This window comes from Atractosteus spatula, chromosome 15 (genome assembly GCF_055471065.1).
Source record: "Atractosteus spatula isolate fAtrSpa1 chromosome 15, fAtrSpa1.hap1, whole genome shotgun sequence".
Lineage (NCBI taxonomy): Eukaryota > Metazoa > Chordata > Actinopteri > Semionotiformes > Lepisosteidae > Atractosteus > Atractosteus spatula.
The window spans coordinates 6,312,466-6,335,432 of NC_142720.1; the positions used below are offsets into that span (position 1 = coordinate 6,312,466).

Genomic DNA, 22,967 nt, shown 5'->3' on the forward strand with positions numbered 1-22,967 from the left:
ATTGTATACTGACTTGTGGGCAGTGGATTGGTTTTATAGGTTTTTAAGGCAGTCTGTCCATTTTCACTAAGCACAGCAATCGGCCACATCCTGTTATTGCTCCCATTTCATGGTCTTGGCCTGCAAGATGGATGTCTGCTTTCAGCTCTCTCCAGTCTGGGGTGAATTGTCATCGCCCCTCTGCTGCAGGCTGCCTTCACATTTGATCTCTAATTCTGACTGCAGGAGGTGTATGTGTGAATCGCCACGCTGGCTTTTGGGCAGATGCGGCTTCTGTGTTGGTCACTGCCTGGTGTTTTGGCCAAGATCAGGTGTTGGTCACAGTTGGAGAGAGGTTTTGTTTTAGCCTCTGTCAGCTCTGTCCCTCCTTCCATAAGGTTTTGCTTGCCTGTTTTTTTTCTTGCTTCGATTACAAAGCTCATTTTAAACTTCACTAATTAAATAGAGACAAGCTAGCAAGTTACTTATAGTAAAAGGCCTCCACCTGGAGAAACACCAAAAAGATTCCACTGAGAAATCAGAGTGGGACCACAGCGGGCCCAGCCCAGACTGTACTGTCCTCCAGTGGTCATGGGGATCTCTAAGCATCACTAGCAATTTCAGAAAAGAACAGGATTTTGCCTCTATTCTGAAAGGCATTTGTGTGTAAAATTTAAGCATTGCACCTGTGCTGAAGTTAACTTTTTACTTACTTACAGTACTTACTTACAGGCGAGACAACACTCGTTAGGAAGAGGCATCATTAACTAAAGATATGCACCAACTTTAAATTTTCCATACCGTAACTGCAAAATAATAAAACTTCAGATGTACTTTCCTCATATAGTGTACTTATATTTTATGACTTTGAAATGCTACTGTGCCATTGTATTGAGCAACTGTTTTTGATTTAGCAGGTTTCAGTTGGCATGTAGACTACTCTAGGTTTTAGGGCAGCTTTGAGCTCCTGTCACGTATCAGAAGGTCTCTGTGATTGTGGATGTAGCAGAAGGGACTCCCTGACAGTTGTTGCTGTCGGAGTTGGTTGCTATGCTGGTCAGGATCTTTAAAAACGTAGTAGCCTCTGGTGGGATATAGTGTTAACTGTGTGGCAGCTGTTTCTCTCCGTTAGCAAGCAGCAAATTTCTGTTGTCTATGCGCTGGATGGGAATGTGAAAGAAAATGACCAGCTTGGAGGGAGAGCTGATGTGAACCACATTGCAAATCACAGAAAGCTACTCTGACCTTTGTTCCATTAAAGATATGCTAGAGCTTCAAGATTGTTGGTAAAAATTAACCAAAGTAATGTTTTTAACAACAAGAAGAAGCTTAATTTGGCTTGCATATTTGGGGATAGCTGGTTTCCTCACTAAGATGAAAGGTCAGCTGTGTCAGCATAGTTCTCAGTTTCACGCTGAGCACATGGACACAGAATGATAAGGATGTGTGTCAGATTTGACATTTATTACATAACGATAATACTGGCGCATAAGAAATTTGTTAATCTAATCAACATCATTCATCTGTGCTGCGACTTAACAGTTTGCTCTCCGCAGTCCTGTGTGGCTCATCGCTTGACTCTCAGCAGCCTCTTATTCTGATTATGTCGGCTGTTTAATATTTATGTGCCTGGAAATCTTCACGCAGCCCAGAGTTACATTATGCAGTGTCTGTGGCTTTGTGTGGGTTGGAGGGATTAAAGGTGACCTCTTTCCTTGAAAATCTCCGCTCTAACATCTCATCTCAATCGCCCTGAGAAAGTGAAAACTTTTCTGGCTTTTAATCCTGCAAAAATAAAATAATTGATTCTTTGTGGACAGGATCATGTGGGATGGAGTGGGATTTCGAATAGGGTATTTGGAACTGTGGCCATGTGAATGTGATTTAAGTAGCTTGATTAAATTCTAATGAATGCATATACAGTAGTGTAGAGAGTATTCGGTGTGACTTGCCTAGGTGAGGGAATGGCAGCCTAAATGTGAGGAATGAGCCAGGGAGCTGCTGCAAGGGTGTAGATGGGGTGGTGGGAGGAATGAAAGAGAGTCCTGGGTGCGAGAGTTATATATGTAGGAGAGTGGAAGCAGATGAGATTAGGATCTAACTTTCCTCCTGAACCTCTTTTATAAACTCCATTTCTATAAACTCCAGGATACAGTCACACAAGAGTGAAGCACAGTTCTGCATTTTCCAGTTTGTTTATTCTTTTGCATCTTAGTTGTTTTCCTTTGATTCTTTGTAAGACTTATCAGGAACCTGATATACAGTAGAGTACAGCTGGTTTGGTACTCATCTGCCTTTTTTAAATAAAGGTTGCAAATCACCTTTATGCTTTAAAAAAGTAACAGTCACAAGATATTGGGCTTATTTTCCAAATTACAATTCTTTTTATATTGTATATGGTAACACTTTGTAACTTTACTGAGGACACCTGCTGTGATCAATGTAATTCACTTCTTAATAATTAATGTGCATGCACAGATTATGTTCTACTAATTAAAAAACAAATTCAATGTGGAAATATAAAATTAGTCAAATTAATTTCTCTCTGGGAGAGTGGTTTAAGTCATGCCTAGCATACAGAAGTAATTTGTCATAATAAAAATAAATGTTGAGTTGTCATCAATAAAGAGTAATTGAAGCCTAAATGACCCCTAACATTTTAACTGGGGAAGAATGTCTTTTTGACAATCCATTCTTATTAACGGGCCCTTTGAGATCCTTCTGTTTCAGTACAACAGATCCTCTTAGACTATTTACCATCCCACCCGACTTTATTTCAGTGTCGTCACACCTAAAAAGATCCAAGAGAATTTAGTGTCAGCAGTATGAGAATTTCTGTTACTTTATAAACTGTGCCACCTGTGTCCATTGTGCCAAAGTCCATTACACACTTGGATTTTCCTTTCCTGCATTACAGATAATCAATCACAAATCTCTCATCTGTGCTGAACTCCTTTTTTTCTGCTTGATGTACAGAATTGTGTATTTTATTGAAATAAGACCTTTATCCCACACGTCAAAACATAGGCTCTTCTGTTGTTTCCACATCAGAGCTTTAGGTATAGTATTTCTAAATAATTGGGTGTTCTGTTCCAACTGCCTTCTATTTGAAATAAATTCTGGATGTCTTAAAATAGAAAATACTGAAACAGGGCCTATGTCCAACTGATAGATTGCACGGTTGCAAATGACCTTACATGCTTTCAAAGGCCACAATTCTTCCATTATTGGAGCCAGCCAAAAGTGCTCAGTAAAAGTCACCCTTTCCTTAAGGTGTCTGTTATTGGTTCAATAATTTCGCCATCCATTCTATTTATATTATTAAAGGATTGTTTTTTTATGGCCTGCATCTTTATGTCTTTCTCCTGTGGGAATGGTGCGAGATTCTTGGCTTTAATCAGACTGTCATTGTAAGCGATGCTCCTTTGAAAGCCCTCCCCCTAGCCCTAGAAAATAAATCTCTGCACTTATCTAATGCGACTTTTAATCAACCACAGAGGCTATATAAAGGGTACTGTAAATTAGTTGAGATTACTTTGAATTGGACCACAGCATAGATTTACACCTCACTCGCATCTTTGTCCATTAACGGAGAAAAGCATTTCTTGTTTTCTGTATTGGCCTTCTGGGGAATTTTAAATAATCACGGCCATTCATTATAGCTTAGATTCCAGAACAACTCTGGTTTGTGCCATCATGGTGTTAAAATGAAGATACGCCAAAATTGCATGAGCATGTGGAAATTTGGAATTGTCATTTGGAGTGAACATACCGCTGCATTTTCAAAAGCATCCATCTCTATCCTTGTTCATTTGTACTGTATAAACAGTTGTGTGCTCCTGAAAACGTTAACTTGACCATGCATGTTTATGGACAACACAAAATTGCTGTGGGATGAAAAAAAATACAATCCCTGCAGGAAAACTTGAATGGGCTTAGTTAAACATAAGCTGTGGTATATTAATGCTGTGGAGCTCCACTTAGCATGCTTGAGTACAATGTTTCACTATTGTAACCGCTGAGGCTGTCTGTGACGTCTGCTTGTGCAAATGTGCATGGCATGGGAAATTCTCTAATTTAACATAAACATGTATTTTTAATGGATCGATCCATTAAAAATACATCACATTAGTTGACGATCGTATGGTACGTGCTTGCATTTGAAGTGGCCTAGCTTTGTGAAAATTAAGTGCTAGAGAGAGCACAAGAAAGTCTTATGCTAGAAAATTAAATCTTCATCCTGTATATCTTGCATTTTTATAACAAAACTTCTGTTTCTCTGAGAAACAACCTCATTTTTAAACAACCTCCTTGCTTAATCTGAATTGAAATACACTGACATGAGGTATTTTAGGGAATACAGTAAATGTAACCTTTTACAGTTGTAGCGAGGTCATGAAGTGCAGTACAGGCTATTTTTGTAAGAATTGGAAAACACATTACATAACATTTCGGGATGCATTGTTTGAGGCCTTAAAATATGTGACTTGAAACTGAACAGATGTCTTAAGCGTTGTGTAATATAAAGAGACTCACTAAAAGCCTGGCTTCAGTTCATATGAAGAGGCCATGAGATGAATCCTTTGCGTGACCAGTTTCTCTGTCATTTGGGATATGACTGCTGAACCGAAAGGCAGCTAGAGCACCGTATGAGACGTTCATTTTCTACAGCTGAAGGTTGACAGCATCTAGTTCTGCCTGCAATGTGGAAAGACCTCACAGTGAACAGGGTAAAGAAATGGGCTCTTGAAAATTGGTGCCCGCTGATAAGTCATTGCTATTAGACCACTGTGCTTTATTTTTTCCTAGATCTGACTTCGAGGTCCAACTGGCAATATGCTCAACAATTTTTCTGTAATTCGAAATTTACTCCACTTTTTCCCCATAATATAGCTAGTTATGAATCCCTTACAATGTGAGAAATCAAAAGAATATTGTTTTCTTTTTATAATTATGCTGTACATTGCATCTTCATACTTCTATAATTACTGACAGAAATTTCTGCTCTGGAGTAAAAAGCTTTAAAATTCCTGTTAGTCCTGAAGCTCGGCCTTAAAGAATATCCAGTGTTAACTCTTTCACTGGCCTTGGATGGAGACAAAGTCAACCATCAGCTTGGGATTTATAGCCCTGGTAACCTTAATTTCAACTCTGAAACAGACCCAGTTGAAATCCCCTTGGACCTAATTCAGTTTGACCTATTGTTTCGAATGAACAGCAAAAGGTCTCACAGGGGCTGGTAATGATTCTCATCAATAGTAAATAACAAACATACACATAATACTCATGTGCCTCAAATTCAGCAGATCTAATAAAATCAAATAAAAACTGTAAAAAGCATGATAGTTAAAATACTTGATGGATGTAATTACATTTATTTAATAACTGAATCAATACCTTTTTCCTTGCTAATCAATATTTTTAATGTATCTTTCCTTCTGAATAGGATTATAAATTAAAAGCCCATCTTATAGTATTCTTAATGTAATGCAACCTAATTAACATTTGAATTAAATATTGTGTGGTATCCAAGCATTTACCAATCAGGCTTTTTAAAAGGGTTCAATAGAAGGAATTTGTTATTTCACATCCTTTTCCCATTATGTGTATCCTTGATTATTGCAAAATCCTACAGTTCTTCTTTAAGATTTTATTTTCATTGTAGAGAAAGTATATTTTTATGCCATAATAGGGTAGCACATTGGAACAAAAAGTGAATTATTCAATGCATTTTTTTGGTGTTTTATGTTTAGCAGTTGGAATATACAGTACTTAGTGTAATAACAGGTAAGTGTCACTCAATTTGCAGACAAATTTATCAAGATCAGTGAGACTATACTGAGACTAAACTATATAAATATATAGTTTTTTGTATGAAAAGGCGGCAATAATGTTTTCAAAGCTTTTACCGCTTATGTAATACAGTGTTTGAAGGAGAAACTGCATTCTCACTCCAGGAGCTGCAGATATTAACTGGCATTACAGTTTCCTGGGAAAGGATGTTATTTAATGCTTTGATTAAATATTAAAGGACCTAGGAAACAGCTTGATCTACTACTTTGAAAATCCACCTTCTATTTTTGTTAGTTTGTCAGATTGAGAAAAATGATAAAACATCACAGTTCTTTGCATTCTGCATGCCCGTGCTGTATTCATGTTTGTGAGGAGCTTTTTATGCTGGAATATTAAGTTGGAATTTAAAATTTCTTATTTTAAGACTTCAGATGATGTGTTGTAGGAGATACCTTTCTGCTTCATGAAGTACTTGGAGAAAATGACGGTTCAGTGCTCATTATGTTCCTTCTCCAAAACGAACTGGCTTTATTTTTAGTCACTTTAAAGCTTTTATTTATAGCCAATAGATCAAATACCAATTCAAAAACGCACTCATGCCTATTGTACTGGAGGCTTGTTTGAATAAATCATTACACCTCTGTTATATTTTAATCATTTTCACACATTCCAGCAGAGGCAGCACGGCTTAATATTTCAGCAAAAAAAGTTCATTTTAGCTGCTGCTGACGTATTGTGTATGTGATGGATCCTGATGGCAACAGAAGGCTTTCTAAAACAAAAGCGAGTTATATAAATGGCTTCCTGCTTTTGATGGACAGAAACTAAATTCTGTGTGTTTGTCTTTTGGAGTTCATTGAATGTCATGCACAGTCTCATGCTTTTCCATTGGTCTCTTCTTGCAATTGTGTTTTATTGATTTCCTATCTTTAGTAGTTTCACACGGCAAAAAAATACATATACTTTTGGCACCATGAAAATGATAATAAACAGAGTCTTCTGGCACTTAGAATAAGAGACTTTTAGTTGAAGTGGGGGTAATTCTGCACTACCTACATCATGGTAATAACTAAAGAATCAATGGTTCTCGTGAGACCTGCAGTGAAAAAGAAGAGTTCTGTAATTATTTGTTGCCTTGGAGCACATAGATGTAAGGTCCACATAATTATGAAGCAGTTAGGAATGATGTGGTGTTCCAAATCAGGTGATGACAGCCAAGTCTTCCTGCTGGTGTAGGTTGGATTGTAATTAACTTGATTTTAAGTAATTAACTTAAAATGAAATGTTTAGGAAAGGTAACATCTTCTTAGAGTTCTGCACATAATTACAGAGTGATGGTGTTTATTATTATACATGTACCCAACAATATACCAATATGTATGTATTTCATAAGGCAATATATACTGTACTGTATATACAATACACCCCCTCCACCCTACCCATTCACAAATTCTGATTAGTTGCCATTCTGTGCTTGAAATTTGTCTTTCAAGGTTTACTGCATTTTTTTGACATGGTTAAATAAAGATGAGTCCGATGAGTCCGAAAACAAAGGATTGTATTGCATTACAGCAGGGTAACGGTCAAGTAACTGTGTCATCTTCTTGGCCCAATTTATAGATCCATTTTCACCATGTTATCTGCATGGAGGGCAGCTCAGCTCAGATATGTCAGACCTTCTGAACAGATTAAGAGAACCAGGTGTGATGAGCAATCATAAGCTCTATGTGTTTACTGACCTTAAAACCTGCTGATATTCAGGGAGGGGTGATGATCCCATTTCCAGCAGGTAAAGCCTTGGCTTTCAGCACACCAGAGAAGAGGGAACACAGCACTGTGGTTTACTTTGTTTATTTGCAGTGTTTTATTTTGGACTATATCTCCACCAGCAGGTTTTCCGTCAGTTATGCATGACTGCTTCAGAAATGTCATGCTTATGTTCTCCATCCATACTTTGCAATGTCAATGTTATCTGCTCTCCCATGGCTCTTTGAAGATAATACATTACTTTGCATTTTTAAGATCATTAACATACACTGAACTTATTTGATTGTTTCTTCTTTTTCAGATATGGCCTTATAAAGTCAGATGGTTACAATGTGGAGATTTAACCTCCTGCAGACAGGACAATGAATAGCACTGCTTGAATGTGCCGTTCTTCTTTACACTATAAACAACTAAAAATTGCTGAACAGTTTGTCCAGAGCCTTTCATCTGCATTATGAAATGCAGGAATATAAAAGAAATCAGTGGTTAGCATTGCTGCCTTGCAGTACTGGGGACCTGGGTCAATTGCTGATGTGCTATCTGCATTAAGTTTGTACTGTATGTTCTCCCTGTGTTCATGTGGGTTTCCTCTGGGTGCTCCTGTTTCTTTTCCTGCCCTGAGATGGATAAGCGTCATATCCAGGGTTTTATCCTGCAGTTGCTTGCTGGGATAGGATCTGACTCCCCAGCAACCCTGTATTAACTGTACTGATAAAACAGTTAGGAGATGGATGGTTGAAATAAATTGGATACAGTAGATCAGTGAAAGCTGCAGTATTGTTCTTGACTTATTGATAGGATGTTTGGCTTATTCTTCTTATTCCAGCACACCCCAGCGTGTGTTCAATTGCAATTGTTTATGTATGCAAATATAATTGGAGATTCTGTCAGGCCTGACTCACAGTGGTACATACCCACTATGGGAACTGGAGAAATGCAATTAACCACCATAGTGAAAATATAAAAAACATTAGAAAACTTAGAAATGTTTGCGTCTGTTTGGACGGTTGTGTTCTTGCTGTCCTTTATGACAGCCCCAGAGAGGACAGCTACAGAGAGGGCATTCCTCTGTCAGCATACTTCAGCACTTCAGTAAATCGGCAAATAAGCAGTCTGGGAGACATCCTACGAGGACAGTGCTGAACACTACAGTCGCAGAGATGTTTTAGATGTGAAACAAACATAATGAAAGGCTGGTGCATTTCTCTATCTCCTTATTACCCAACTGGAGATTGAAAAAAAACATCTAAAAACAACCCGAAAGCACTTTTTTGTCGGCTTTGGCACAGAAAGGTTTTTCGTGCACATCCATTGCTGTCGAATTAAGTAGATTTCATTTATTACAGTTTAATTTGTGCAGCACGCTGTCTGCCAGTGTCTCCCACATTGGAAGATTACTGACCATCTGTATCGGGGACCCAGACAGTGGTGTCAAGATCCACCAGCATGTGAGCAAGTGCCAAAGTGCTTTCACAGGAAGTGAAGCTGCCATGCTAGGAGGCACCTTGTGTTTTTAGTTCTTCGGAAATGTGTGCCAACAATAGAAATGGTGGATCATAAGAGAAATACCCAAAGCAGTCTTTACTCATCAGGGCGTTCTGTTGCTGTCCTGTCCTCCAAAGAACAATTTGGGAAAGGAAAGTTAGAAGGGAGTTTGATGAACGTGCGAGTGAAGTTCCAACAGCTAACTAACAGGCTTTAAAAAGTGGTTTAGACAACAATGAGATCTTTTAGACATTGCCTTTTGTTTTGGAAGACATAATGTCTTGGAGTTGTTTTTTCTTTATTTTGTTCATGACAAAAAACACCACAAAAGAGTTCAGAAGTCAGGCAGCTCATGTTTCTGTCACATACAGCATGACCAAATTTATCGCACCTCATTAGTAGTGCAGAAGTATAAAAATGAACACAGTCAGGATGGCAGCACCCTAGCCAGTAAGGAAAAGGTACCCGCCATTTTAGAAAATAGTTTTTGCCTCTGTCTGGGTGGTGTCATACTGTAACCTTTGTTCAAAGTGTAACCACAGTTCAAACATTGATGTTGCGTCACCTGATTTCTTTTGGATGAATCACTCTTCAGATCATCAGAGCACACTATGGAAAAAAGTGCTTTGTGTTCGTCATTCTTACAACTGGAATCTATTGAAAAAGCGATCAAAAACTGCAATCGAGTGGTTCAAGTTCAGCAGCCAAGTCAGAAGGTTGCAGGGGGTGGCAGAGGTTGATTAAAAGAATAATGAAATGTAAGTTATACGCACCTTGTACTCTCTGAGCTCTCATTAACAGAGGCCCTTCATTATCAGGCTGATGTGGTCATTGGGTGGGAGACACATTTTAACGACACATAAGAATGCCTAAAAGTGCAATACACTGGCATGTTTTCTTTGTGCTGTTGTGATGGATTTGAGAACACCTAAAGCTTTATAGCAATTATTACTATATTCATACTTACAGCATTTCATAAATTACATTGATTTAGCTGAAGAAAGACACTAAAGTCACCTGATCTATAAATATATAGTCCTATAATTTGTGACTGATGCACAGAAAAGATGCCTTGATCTGAGGTCACAATATCTTCACAACTGCTGTGTTAATGTAATATTCCAAGAAATGGAAAACAAAAAAATGCAGCACACTGAGAGAAAAATCAGGCTGTCCAGTTCTGGTGCTGGAGGACTAGTACAGTATGTCTGCAGGTCTTCAAGATCTCTTCGAAGCAGCAGCAGTGCCTGAAGAACCACGAGAAGCTGTTGAATTGGTCTGGTTAAACCAGTAAGCAGCTGGTGTGGCTTTTAAAGAGCTGAAACAAAGTTTAAAATTAAACCTGTAGACACACTGGCTATCCAGAGCGAGACATGTACACACTCTTGGCCTACTATAGATAAATGCCCATTTTTGAATGTCAGAATAATCCAGTTTGTTTCCATCATACTGTTTGGAGCCCCAGCCATTTAATCAGCTTATTAACCTGTGGCTGTATAGAAACCTTTATTTGAGCTGCTGTATACATTTTACAGCAATTAGGATGTTCAGGGGGCTATAGGGTTTTCTGTTTTCTGTTCCTCTCGCATCAGTTCCAATGTGTCACAGATATTTTGTGATCAGTATGTACTGTACAGTAGCTATGTGCCGTTTTTTGACTGGTTATTTTTAAAAGAAATCAGAAATGTAAAGAGCTCGTAATGCAGTCAGTGCAATCTCTAGCTATAGAAGGTATGAGCAGAAGGAAAACCACTCTATTGACATAAAGTTTGTGCTATAACAGAAGATTTCTCAGTGTAACAAAGAAAACAATTGCATTGCTTAGCTTTCTTCACGGCCACAAAGCAACACCCTGATGGGATTGAATCAATGAGAAATTTCAGTCTGGTGCTAATCGATCAGACTGTATTAAAGGAGAGGTCTTTGGGAATGGTAGTCATGTTCTATGGTTGTGGTGTGAGTGAGCAGCCAGGTGAGACTGAGAGGATCACAGTATGTCAGCCAAGGACTAAGAGCATAGGAACATAAGAAGAACTACAAATGAGAGGTCATTGGACTCGTTTAGCTCATTGAGTTGTTAGTAACTAATTGATCTGAGAGCAAGTGCAGCTCTTTCTCTCACAGCTCCTTGTATAAAGAGGTGCCTCCTGTTTTTGGATTAAATGGACTTCCACAGGTGACCTCTGGTTTGAGCCTTTCAACCTGTCAGTGAAAGGATCGTGCTCAGCTGGCCGCCCTGAAGCATTGCATTTAGAAGCTTGAAGCTTCTTTTCAACTTTCTAGTGCTGCTTTAATCATTGGCAACAGATTGATACAATTTGTGTCATATATCCCCTGTTGATAGCTGAGAGAACAGTGCGACATGGGGAAAAAAAGCTTCAACAACAGATCCTGGGGGAGCTGTTCAGGGCTCCTGAGAGACACTTTTTGTTCTGGAACAATAAAATGAACACTCCAGGACATTTTCTCAGCTTCTTTATCTCTCTCTGTGCTTTTGCATTTTCTAGTGTAACAGCTGGTACTTTAAGTGGGATAAGCTATTTATAGCATTTGAACGGCGTGTTTTTTGTCTTCAAAAAGTGATTGTGAAGCAGGTTTTCTTTGCAGACTTTGACATTTTTACATGATTTTCTTTAGATTAGGGAGCAGTACCTTGTTTGGGATAATATATTCAAACCACAGTGAAATAAACATCTGGAATTCAGTTTCAGAGTGAATGCAACGCACATTTCTTCCAACAAGTCTGAAAGTAATAAACTTGCTGGATACCAGATTAACCTCATGTGGCATGACACATGCAAAAATCTTTTCTGCTGAGGTTTCATTTCTTCCTGCAAAACTAGAGACTCAGTTGCTCACTTTAGTTAAGGTCCTAGGAAGTTTTATCCATTTAGTATCTGTGTTGACTACAAGATTAAAAACATGCAGAAGGGCCAACAGGCTATCAATAACCTGTTGAAATCTGTAATAAAGCTAATGTTAGTACGCATTGCTATGCTATTTTAATAGACCTTGAGAGAATTTAAGAGTTTTATTTTTACCTAATGCATGAAGTTAATAGATCTTAATAACTTACAATGAGTTGCCCTAAACCTCATGATTTTCTCATGCTATTATTCTTAGTTATTCTGTGTAAACTTGTATATTTAGTACTGTGTCTATGTATCTAGACTTAGGGTTAAAAGAAACACATCCCTGTGAACTGTGGAAAAGGTGCAGATTAAATTGCCCTGCTTTAAAAGGCAAGGCAAGCAACCACAAACCGATATTTCTCTCCTAATAGACTTTGTTTTTATAGATGTTTAAATGGTGCTTGTCGAACCACACCGATGGGCTCTATAACCCCACAAACAGCTGTCGAATGGTCATGGCAATTTCATTTGCACATTAACACAATCTGTGTTTTTATTTATATCTCCCTACAGTATGTGTGGGTGCATTGCTAAAGAATACTGCTAACTCCAAGTTAACCTGGTAATTAGGAAAAGGCATGTGATGCATGTGACCCGTCCTGCAGTTAGAAATGTTGGGTTTTTCCTGGGCCTGCTTTCCCTGGGAGGGACAATATGAAGACCCCTTCTCGAACTGTTTGCTATGGAGAAGGAGTACTCTCTTGGCCTGCTGTCTATCTTGCATTACTTCGGAAATCCCAAATGCTCCCATAATGTTCCTTAAGGACATCAGAAAGCTCACCTGTGAGAGATTCAGCCCATCTTGCATTCTTTCATTCCCAGGAGAAGAACTGGCCTAGCTTGTGAAGGACCTTTTACCCAGTGCAGTTTTGAAGATATTTGGCAAAAAAATACCACAGAAACCATTCATGTGAAAACACTGTAACCAATGAAAAACTCTTAGCCTCATTTCCTTCGCAAGGAATACAAGTGCCTTGTCATTCTTTTCTTGGAATGCCAATCCATTGATGATGCCGCAAAGCACTGGGTTTGAGAGTATGGGATTGGGAAGGACTGGGAAGGCAATGTGCTAGTTTTATACACTCAGAAAAAAAGGTTGGACCATTTCTGAGATGCAAGGAGACATTGCACTGATAATCATCAGCCATCCTTGGAGTAGACAGCAGTAGTGGTCTGTGCTTGGTGTGTATGAGTAAGCAAGGAGTTGTCCAGTACTATATAAACCTTAGCGTGTTTCCTTGAACACGTTTCCAAAGTGTGTAAGAAGCAAAAATTAATTAATCAATTAGATAAATAGTAGCACTTAGACTCCTTTCTGTTTGCTTTATTTCCAGGACTATATACTGTAGACCTTAGTTCTACTTTCAAATGGCAGTATTGTTATTGTCATCCTATAATTGATACCCATCTAACACCATGAAATTTGAAAACATTGCGAATTGCAAATGTAGAATGAGCCGATTACCATTGTTGTTCAGCTAATCCCTCCACTGAAAACTCCCACTTTTAACACAATTAGCAAAGAGACAGGAAGTACATAATCTCCATGTCTGATCAGGTGTGGTTACCTTGTGTAAAGGATTAAAATAAAGTTTATACAGCATTTAGGATTCTATTAAATTAAAAAAAAAAATTGTAAGAGTACACTCTTATTAGCAGCCAGTATCGTAATTGGACCAAATCTTCTAATATACTAAATTGCTTTCAGAGGGATGTGGGTTTGTAAAACCCATATTATTTAGTATTAATGATTTTCCATGCCACAAGGGTGTCTGCTATCCTTTTCTATTCCCAGTGCAGGATCTTATATTAATTTTTAGAGATGAGGCACTCTCTGAAAGATTTACATTGTGTTGTCCGTATAACATTTTTCCCCAAAACAGTGCATTGCAAACAATAATCGTCTTAGTGAATGAATCCCAGAATGCCAGCTAACATTAACTGACAGCTGAGGCAGGGGTACTGCTGCTTTTCTTCTCTGAGGGCAAGTGGAACAGACAGACGGCAGACAGGAGAGCGCTGAGCCAGCGGTCTTCTGGCCTGGGAGCCTGGTGTGTTGATGGTGAGACCGGGCACAGGCGTGTTACTGGAATACTGTTAGTGACCTCCATAGCCCTTCCCTTCCTGCCGCAACGCAGTAAACAAATCCCAGGAATGCAACTGGGAGTATGGAAGAAGCTACCCAGCCATGTTGAGGACATGAGTGGATGTGCATTTAAGACTGAGCATAGGAAGCACTTCTTCACCCAAAGGGTTGAGGGAGTAAGCTATCCAGCCATGACGCTGAAGCCGAAACCCTGGTTTCTCTCAGGACACAGCCGGAAGAGATCCTGAGATCAATTACCTACTAACTAAAAACAGAACTGGAAGGGCTGAATGGCCTCTTCTCCTTTGTAAGTGTTCTCAACGGTATGTTTTTTGGAAGAGAGGACATAAACCCTTCAGATTCAGAATCAACAGGCTTCTACTAAAAATAAAGTCAAGCCAGGAAAAGAACTGACCTGCTGCTAAAATGTCTTAAGTGAATGTCACAGTGCAAAGAACGCTGAGTGCAGACATTCTACAGGTGGCCAATCAATAACCAGAATGGAAAAATGGTAGGTTTCTGCTATAAGCCTAAGTACAGGTACTGTACATGGGGAAAGTCAACTCTAAACCTTTTCTAAGAGTTTGCACCTTAAAGATCAGCCCTAGAGTCCAGACGCTGAAGGCACCCTTGGAAATGACGTTAATTGAGGACTTAGGGAGGGATGGTTTCTTTGCATGAAGAGTGGACTAGGTGTGCTGTTGGTATAAATTCATTGGCATCCTTCTGGGAAGGTGTTTGATCAGCTTTGGATCAGCAATATTGCAGCAATAAATGCACCATCCTATTCAAAAGTATTTTTATATACTGGAAAGTACATATATACAGTAGTGTACTGGCTAGATGGGTGAAGTGAATAAGTCACTAACACTGGCAATTGCTTAATTTCAGCTGTTGGTATTCTGTGGACTTAATTTTGCCCTGGCTGCTACAGTAGTTGTGGTTGAAGTAATGCCACATGAGGATGGATAACTGGTGTGCAGCAGCCTTGCTGGATGTACACGAATCAACAGGGGTAGGAAAGCTATAAAGGGAGCCTAAGGTGCAGTATATAAAAGGCAACTGAAAAGTAAATTGCTGTTGCAGTTGTGACAGGCCATGTGAATCTGTTACTATTTCAGAAGAAACTTATGATAAGGCCCGTGTGTGTCACTTTTAAAAAAAATAACTATATACCTCCTATATATATTGACATTGGTATTCTGATATAGAGTTCCTTGTTTCATAGTCTCAAGGGAGAAGAGTTTCTGTTCAGTTTTTATTATAAGCAGCAACTGTGTTTGTTGATATATTTCAGGTTTTAAATTAATTTCAAATTAATTTACATCACCTCACCCTTTTAATTGTACCTTAATAAAAAAACGAATAGTCTGTAATGACTTGCACTTGATACAGCGAGGGGGAGTTTATAAAGTAAAAAGCTTTCATGGAGAAATGTATATATTTTAAATGCACCATTCCAATAATGATCACTTCTGTGCTTGTGGGGTGACAGAAGGATCACGTAGTTTGTCTTTCTCTTTAATTCACCTGCCCTACTGCAGACCCACGATGATCTGTAACAGGCAGAGGGGGCTTTGACGCAAGAGAGTAATTAATACGACGTTTGTGATTAAAGTGGTTTTCTTTCAATGGCGCATTTTAAGAGGTAAGAGGCTAAAAACAGGGCAGCAGACACCGACCAGCTGAGATATATTTAGAAGCCAATCATGGAGGATGGGTACATGTGCATTGCTGAGTAAAGCACTTAAATTGCCTTCAGAGATCCACAGATAATTCTATTCAGCTCTAAGAACATGAAGTTATTTACCATCTACTCTCATTCTGGTCTGATGGGTTCAGCAAGAGGTCTGATTATGGCTGATACTGCAGTTCTGTTTTCAAGCCTTTTCAGGTCTGACCAAATGGATTGATGGTAGCATCACAAACAGCTTTGACAAATCTAATCCTATATAATGTGTATGGCATCAACCTTCGTATTAACACTGGACTGAAAAGATGTGAACGCCTTTACTCGTGATTTCTGTGTTTGGATGAATGCACAGTACAGTATGTCCAATCTAAAAAGATTCAGTTCCTTGAGTCAGTGCAAGTGTGACATTCCCTTCTGACCAGAAATGGGTCTGGCTGCTCCCTTTTTACACTGCCTCTGGTTCCTTATAACCTGGAGACTTAAACTGATCACAGTGTTCCAGCTGAGGTCTAGCTAAGGCACTCTGCAGTTTTAACATGGTTTTACGTGATTTCAATTCTGTGTTCCCGGTAAGAAATCCAAGCATTTGTATTGCTGTCTTCAATTCTTATGAAGCTTTTAACTTTTTTTTTTAATTAGAGCTACTGTACCTTATTTTTCAGGAGTGCAGTCAACATTCATTTCTGGTGTTTTTGGTTGATTTTTCAAATGCTTTCCACTCCATCCTAAAAAAACAGATTTTTTTTCTACCCAACATAATGTCACATTATTATTTCTGTTGTAGATCTACCCAATTTTAGGTGCAGTTATTGGAGGTGTGAAAGTATTAGGAAATCTATCTCAATATTTTATCATGACAACATGCAAATAATGCAGCAGATAACATTTTTTTATGGGTTGTTCTGAAATCTATTTTAAGAAGAGTTGTGTTAGCTGAAGGATGTGAATGTAACATTGGGCATCCTGGAAGGAACAGAGCTTGTTGAACTTAACATTAATTTTAATCATTTTTACAGGACACTTACCAAAAAATGTCAAATAGCAAACAATGTGGAAGAGCCTCACTTTGAGACATATCTAATTCTTCTGTGGTTTGTCAGTTGTTTGTATTTGCAATGGCTTTTTAACCAGACGTTCCTACACTTTTCGAAATGGTGTTTCTTTATCGTTCCCTATAGATTGTGTTCCGGAAGATCAGCGATGTGAAGAGAGAGGAGGAGGAGCGGCTGAGGAGGAAGAACGAAGCCCCGCTGAACCTCCCGCCGGACCACCCAGTCCGCCGGCTGTTCCAGAGGTTCCGGCAGCAGAAGGAGGCCCGGCTGGCCGCCGAGAGGTTCAAGGATCCGGACGAGCTGGACGTGGAGAAGGGCACCATCTGCGTGGAGCCGTCACCCCAGGACGTCGTCGCCACCACCAGCATCGTCACGGTGACCGAGAGCCCGGCCACGCCGGTCCCCTCCGTCTCGGCCGGCGCCTCCACCTCTGGCGCGTCGGACCGGGCGAAGCTGCAGGCCCCGGCGGTCTCCAGCTACGCGGGCAGCAAGTCGGCGGAGACCACGAAAGGCAAGGGCTGGAACAAGTTCAAAGACTCGGTCGGAAAGGCAGACAACTGGAACAAAGTGTCCAAGGCCGAATCCATGGAGACTCTGCCGGAAAGAACTAAATCTCACGAGGAGACATCTCTGAAGAAGACCGACTCCTGCGACAGCGGCATCACAAAAAGTGACCTGCGTCTGGATAACGTCGGAGAAGTCAGAAGCCCCCAGGACAGGAGCCCTGTCCAGGCAGAGGTCAAACATACCTTTTATCCAATCCCTGAACACACCATCCAGGCCTCCATCTTGGAGCTGAAGCATGAACTGAAAGAGGACATCAAAGCCCTCAACGGCCGAATGGCTGCCCTGGAAAGCCAGCTTGCCGAAATGCTCAGAATACTCAAATCTCGGAAATCGCGCACTTCGCCTCAGCACCTTTTCGAAATCTCCAGGCCGGTGTCTCCTGAATCGGACAAAGAGGACATGTTTTCATAAGTTTTTGGGGGAATGGAAATGTGAGTTTTGTCCTGGAAGAGGCGCATGGACGGTGAGGAAAACCACACAGGGAGCATAACCCATTGTTTCTGCGAATGCAGGAAATTGTAAGAATGTATCAGAAAGGTAAGACATGAAATAAATGTATCTGTCACTAGAGTGATTTAAGTATGGGGCTGCTCCTGGTTCTGTACAGTAGTTGTACCTTCAGACTGCTTTTTCGCACCTGGGATTACACTGGATTACAGCTCTTCTGTGTTTCTGCTCAGTTTCCTGTGTACGATAGCTGTATATCTGAGTTCTAACGGGTCTTTTTTTGTAGAGTTTAACACGGACAGAGCAGAATTCTATTTTTATTTAACAAAGCAACCTCTAGGCAGTTTCTATTATTGACCAATTTTAGAGTCTTTTTGAACAATAAATTGTCTGTTTGCATTTTTTGTTATCTTGATTTTCTTAATGTAAATCTGTTCTGGTTTTCTTCTAGTTTCATTTTGACCAGACAGAATCCCTCCCTCCTTCTTTTGTTCTTTTAATTGAACTTCATAGTCATAAGCAAGTTCTCAGGATCTTCATCCTGTTACAGACATCATCCCTTGTCTGCAGATCATCAAAGTGTTGGGAGTTATCTCTGATCTCTGTAAAATCACTGGCTTGCTGCATGTGGTGTGTTTCTGTAGGAACCTCCTTGTATTCTCTCAAAGATGTCATGTGTTAAGTGCAGCTATAGGCGTGCTGCTTGTTTATCATGGATCTCTAGTTTTTCCGTTGTCCTAGTCTTGCTGAAACCAAGCAGGTCTGCTATGGTTTACATAGGGCAATGCTGAAAAATAAATGTAATCAAAGAAACAAAATGCATTTTTTGCACTATAGCGTTCTTAGACCTGATTTTTATACTGTCCCTGAGCTGTTTTCTCTGCAGTTTGCTGGGAATGTTCTCCTTGGAATCATATGCCCAAATGTGAGTTGCCAAGGAATTTCGACAGCTCTTCAGGGAACTAATGGCAAACTGGTACATTTTGCAAATGGGTCTTCCAGAACTTCACTAGATGGCCTCTATCGTGCTATCTCAAAGCACGGGCTGCTCTAATGCCATATGGGCCTTTTAATGGTTAAGTCTTTCCCTGTGGCCTTGACTTGCATTGGTCCATAATGAGTCATTCAGATTTACTTACCGCACAGTAGTATCTACTCAGAATGTAGATGAACACATTTTGTGTGCTGACCTTGAATCTACAGACAATACAAACAGCTGGAATTTCTAAGTACAAAAACGGTACTGTTCCTTATTCTCGTCAGATTGGAATGATTTTATATTCCCTCTCATTCCTTTTCCTCTGTGATGAGATATCTTTAGGAGTTACATACAGTAAATCCATGTCTACAACCTGCAGTGAATGGCGTTTAAAATATGATTTAACAAAGCAGCTCTCCAGAGGTGTCCAGTCTGTCTGCTGTGGATCAGTCCCCCATATTAAGAGTGCATCAGGATTCCAGCAGACAGAAAACACAAGTTCAGTTTTGGAGTAGTATACCAGTCTCATAAGTTGTAGGTGCAAATTCGTATCTGGATAGGGTTGATAGATTAGTTGCTCACACCTGAAGAAGGCTCCACGGCCAAAACATTGTTTTCATTCTTTACTTTTCAGCATGGAATAAACCCATTTCTTGTAATGTTTAGATAATTGCATTGATCCAACCTATTATATATAGCACTTTATGAACTCCTTTATAACAATTAGGGCACTTCATTTAGCCAAAACAATTACACTATTTTTCAAAGTTTAAACTGATTTCTTTGAGCTCATTCAGTTTGACATCATTTACCCTCTGGCAAAGGTTAAGCTTTAGCTTTGTGTATCCTTTGCTTACTGCAGACATTCAAGATAAAGGCTTACACGTGTCTATTTAGGTTAATATCATTTTAAAATTTCCAAGAAACTGATACAAAACTTGCAGTTTTCTTGGTGCTGATATAGTCCCAAGGTGTATCTGTGGTGTTAGTGCATACAGTATCTATCTAATTTGTTTAATTGTGGAACTTCTTTAACTTTCTGTGCTTTCTTCATGTTTTGTGACCGAAAGCGTATTCAAAATTTCATGTACTGTACATGGAAACGTAATAGAGATCTTATTACCTGTAATTAATCCTTACACCCTCTAAGCCAAAAGGTTAATAATATAGTCTGCAATTCCTCTATGTTCCTATTCTGTGGTGTAGTCAAAACCAAAAAGAATGACATTCTTACACACTAACAAAGAGAAGACCTGCTATTGGCATTTTGAAATGTTATTTATTGCTTTGCTTATTTATGTTTATCGCAAACATGAGCAGATTATGAGACTCACCTGGCCTTCTGGCATATTTTTCACAGAGCCCTTTGGAGTTCACAACAAGTCAGTTTTGCCATTTGAAGCTCCAACTTCAAAGACCTGCTTATTCAGCTCTTCCCCATCAAATGTTGCACGCAGTGTTTTGTCCAGACACCTGCTGATTTGGCTGAGCTTTTCCATTCTGTTTGCTTTGCTTAAAGGGCAAGAACTGTGTCTCACTATCTGCTGGGCTGCTGGATAGGACAGTTGATGTTTTAAATCAGAAACGGAGATTAAAATTGCAAAATGGTGCACATCTGTATTCTTTACGACATATGAATGTTTGGTCATATCAACACCATTATAAATTTAATAGGGTGGGTGTGGATTTGGGGAAGTGTTGTCGTGTATTTTTTGTATCTATTGCAAATAACATGCTTTGTTTGTTTGTTTGTTTGAAGAAGATAAAATTGGACCTATTCATTAGTATGGCTTTAATAATTGTACTTACACTGTCTTTAAATAAGGCTAATTGTCTAGATTTGTATTAGACAATTGTTGGTCTTTATGAAGAATATCGGTCACCAATAGCTTTTGAAAACATTTTTCTTGAGTGTGTCTGTGACATGATGTAGAATTGTCCAATAATAGTTGGGCTGTCAAAACAGTTTCTGAGATACAGATCTCTGTGTTGCTGACAGCCTCACTGTACAACACAGCTGAAACGTGCTCCTGACCTATAATTGAACTTCAAAATTTAAACTTTCTTGGACAGACACAATACTCTTGGTGGTTATAAATATTGCTTAGTATTATCTGTTGTGTGGAAACTGAAACAATTTTTGGGAAAAGAAGAAGGGTTCATTTCTTTAGTAGAAGCTCAAAAGAAAGTAAAAGAAAGACAGGTGCATATTTTATATGGTAATAAAATGAATGATGACTTTTGGGGAGTCCATCGGGGTTAGAATTACCCAAAAACTACCTTTCCACCTATGCAGAAAATTGAATAAGTACTTTTTTTAGTTTTGTTTAATAGAGCCTTTGCCCAACTAAAATGTATGAATTGACTGTAGCTTATGTGCTCTTCCAACAAATGAAAACAAATGTTTTGGGATTGGACTGTTCTGTTGCAGTCGTATCTTTATACTCATTGTATTATGAATTCCCACACATTTAGTGGTATTCTTTAATGAAGGAAAGATCATTTTTCTTCATGACACTTATTGTGGTTTGGTTGGTATTCTATGTACCTAATACCATTTACTTTCCCTGAGGGAGAGTCCCATCTTATTCCTTATAGTATTTTTGTATTGTTAATTCCTGCCATACATCGTGCAGAATGAAAGACACCAACAAGAAACTTGATCAAACTGCATCTATTCATCCTGCGAGAGAATTGTACTGCTGCTCGTCTGCTTTGGCATTTAGCTTTGTGTAAAATCTATTACCATCCCTTTCCTCTGTCAGACACCAAAAATACTTGAGTTTTCTGTTGCATTTCTTCAATACATATGTGTGCGCATGGAGAATGAAGAAAAACAATTAGAAACTATTTTTGTGGTCAGCCATTCAAGCTGCCAGGTAGCACTGTATGTAGTTTTGGAATGTTGTTTAAAAAAAAGAACATTAAAAAGATACAAAAATAAGACCACAATGTGATTTATGCACATGTTATTGTATTCATATATTTCCTGTAACAAAACTTTTAAGCACAAATAAGAGTATTTGTAAAGTTACGTACAATTTTATTTATAATAATAAAATATTTTATACATGATTCATTTTTGTCCTGTATTGGAGAGGTATTTGTTATTTTTATTTTGTCATAGACCATTTGACCAAAATGCATTTTAAACAGTTTTGTCAGAAGGTAACTCTAATGTAACTGTTCATTTAGCAGCAACATTCCTTACATTCAATGCAGAATGAGTCAATCTGAATCCTTTAAAAGCCATTACGTGCAAATAAGAGATGCATCCTACACTTGTCACACCCACATTGCTTTTATTAGAAAACACTGAAGATCTGAAACCCCCAAGTTTTGATTACTAGAGCCGTTTCATTTGTGATATAGAAAACTACTGTATATACAGTACATGGAAAACTCCATGCAAGGTATAACAACTTAAATATTCCACATAGCCAGCCACATGCTGTATGATATAGACTTTCCATATTTTGCAATGTTAAAAGTGTGAAACCAGGGATTTAACAAAATCCCTAAATATATGTGCAAATACTTGAGATCCAAAGTTTAATATTTAGTGCTTTTTGCAAAATCCTTGGTCTGAGACCCCGTCTTTAACATACAGTACATACATCAGACCACCACCACTAGTCTGCATAATAAATATTCTAAGTGGTGGAAGCCTTAGTGTTTTGGAGTTTACAACATATGGGAGGCATGCAATTGTAATCATTCCTGATGTCACTTCCTCCGTTTAAAAACCTATAAATCATATTCGCAAGCCCTGTATCTCTGCGTTCTGTTACAATTTTGTTTCCCTCCACTTCCTAATTTCAACCTCTGCAGCATGGGGGGTGAGGCCAAATTTACTAAGACTGAAACACTCAATAAACATCTGTAAGAAACACCTCATTCTTGGGTGGTGTTATTCCTTGTGAACTGTGATTTTGGAGGTTCAGACCACACTGCAAAAAGACTCAAGATCCCCCCCCTCCAGACACCCACTTAACACACTCACCTGAAGCCTGAGGATAACCCACTCCTGCTGTAGATTCTTCTCTCGACAGCTCACCTCATGACTCAAGGCCTGGTTGGTTTGTGCTGGTTGGCAGCCAGTCAGAAGGCAGAAGTGGACCGTAGTGTTGGCCCTGAAAAACACCTGCAGTTGTGGCGAATTCAAAAAGCTACTGAAAACAAAGGGGATGGGAGGCTGTAAAGCTAC

General features: G+C 39.1%; 1 protein-coding gene across 5 annotated transcripts in view; it reads left to right on the forward strand.

The window, feature by feature from the left end:
• The window catches only part of LOC148819925 (voltage-gated delayed rectifier potassium channel KCNH1), a 104,799-nt gene extending 82,966 nt beyond the window's left edge, over positions 1-21,833 (forward strand). For all 5 annotated transcript variants that reach the window (XM_088933897.1, XM_088933898.1, XM_088933900.1 and 2 more), the window contains one exon: positions 16,894-21,833. In XM_088933897.1, coding sequence (XP_088790023.1) covers positions 16,894-17,745 — 852 coding nt within the window. In that variant the 3' untranslated portion in view covers positions 17,746-21,833. The remainder of the gene's footprint in view (positions 1-16,893) is intronic.
• Positions 21,834-22,967: the final 1,134 nt, after the last annotated feature.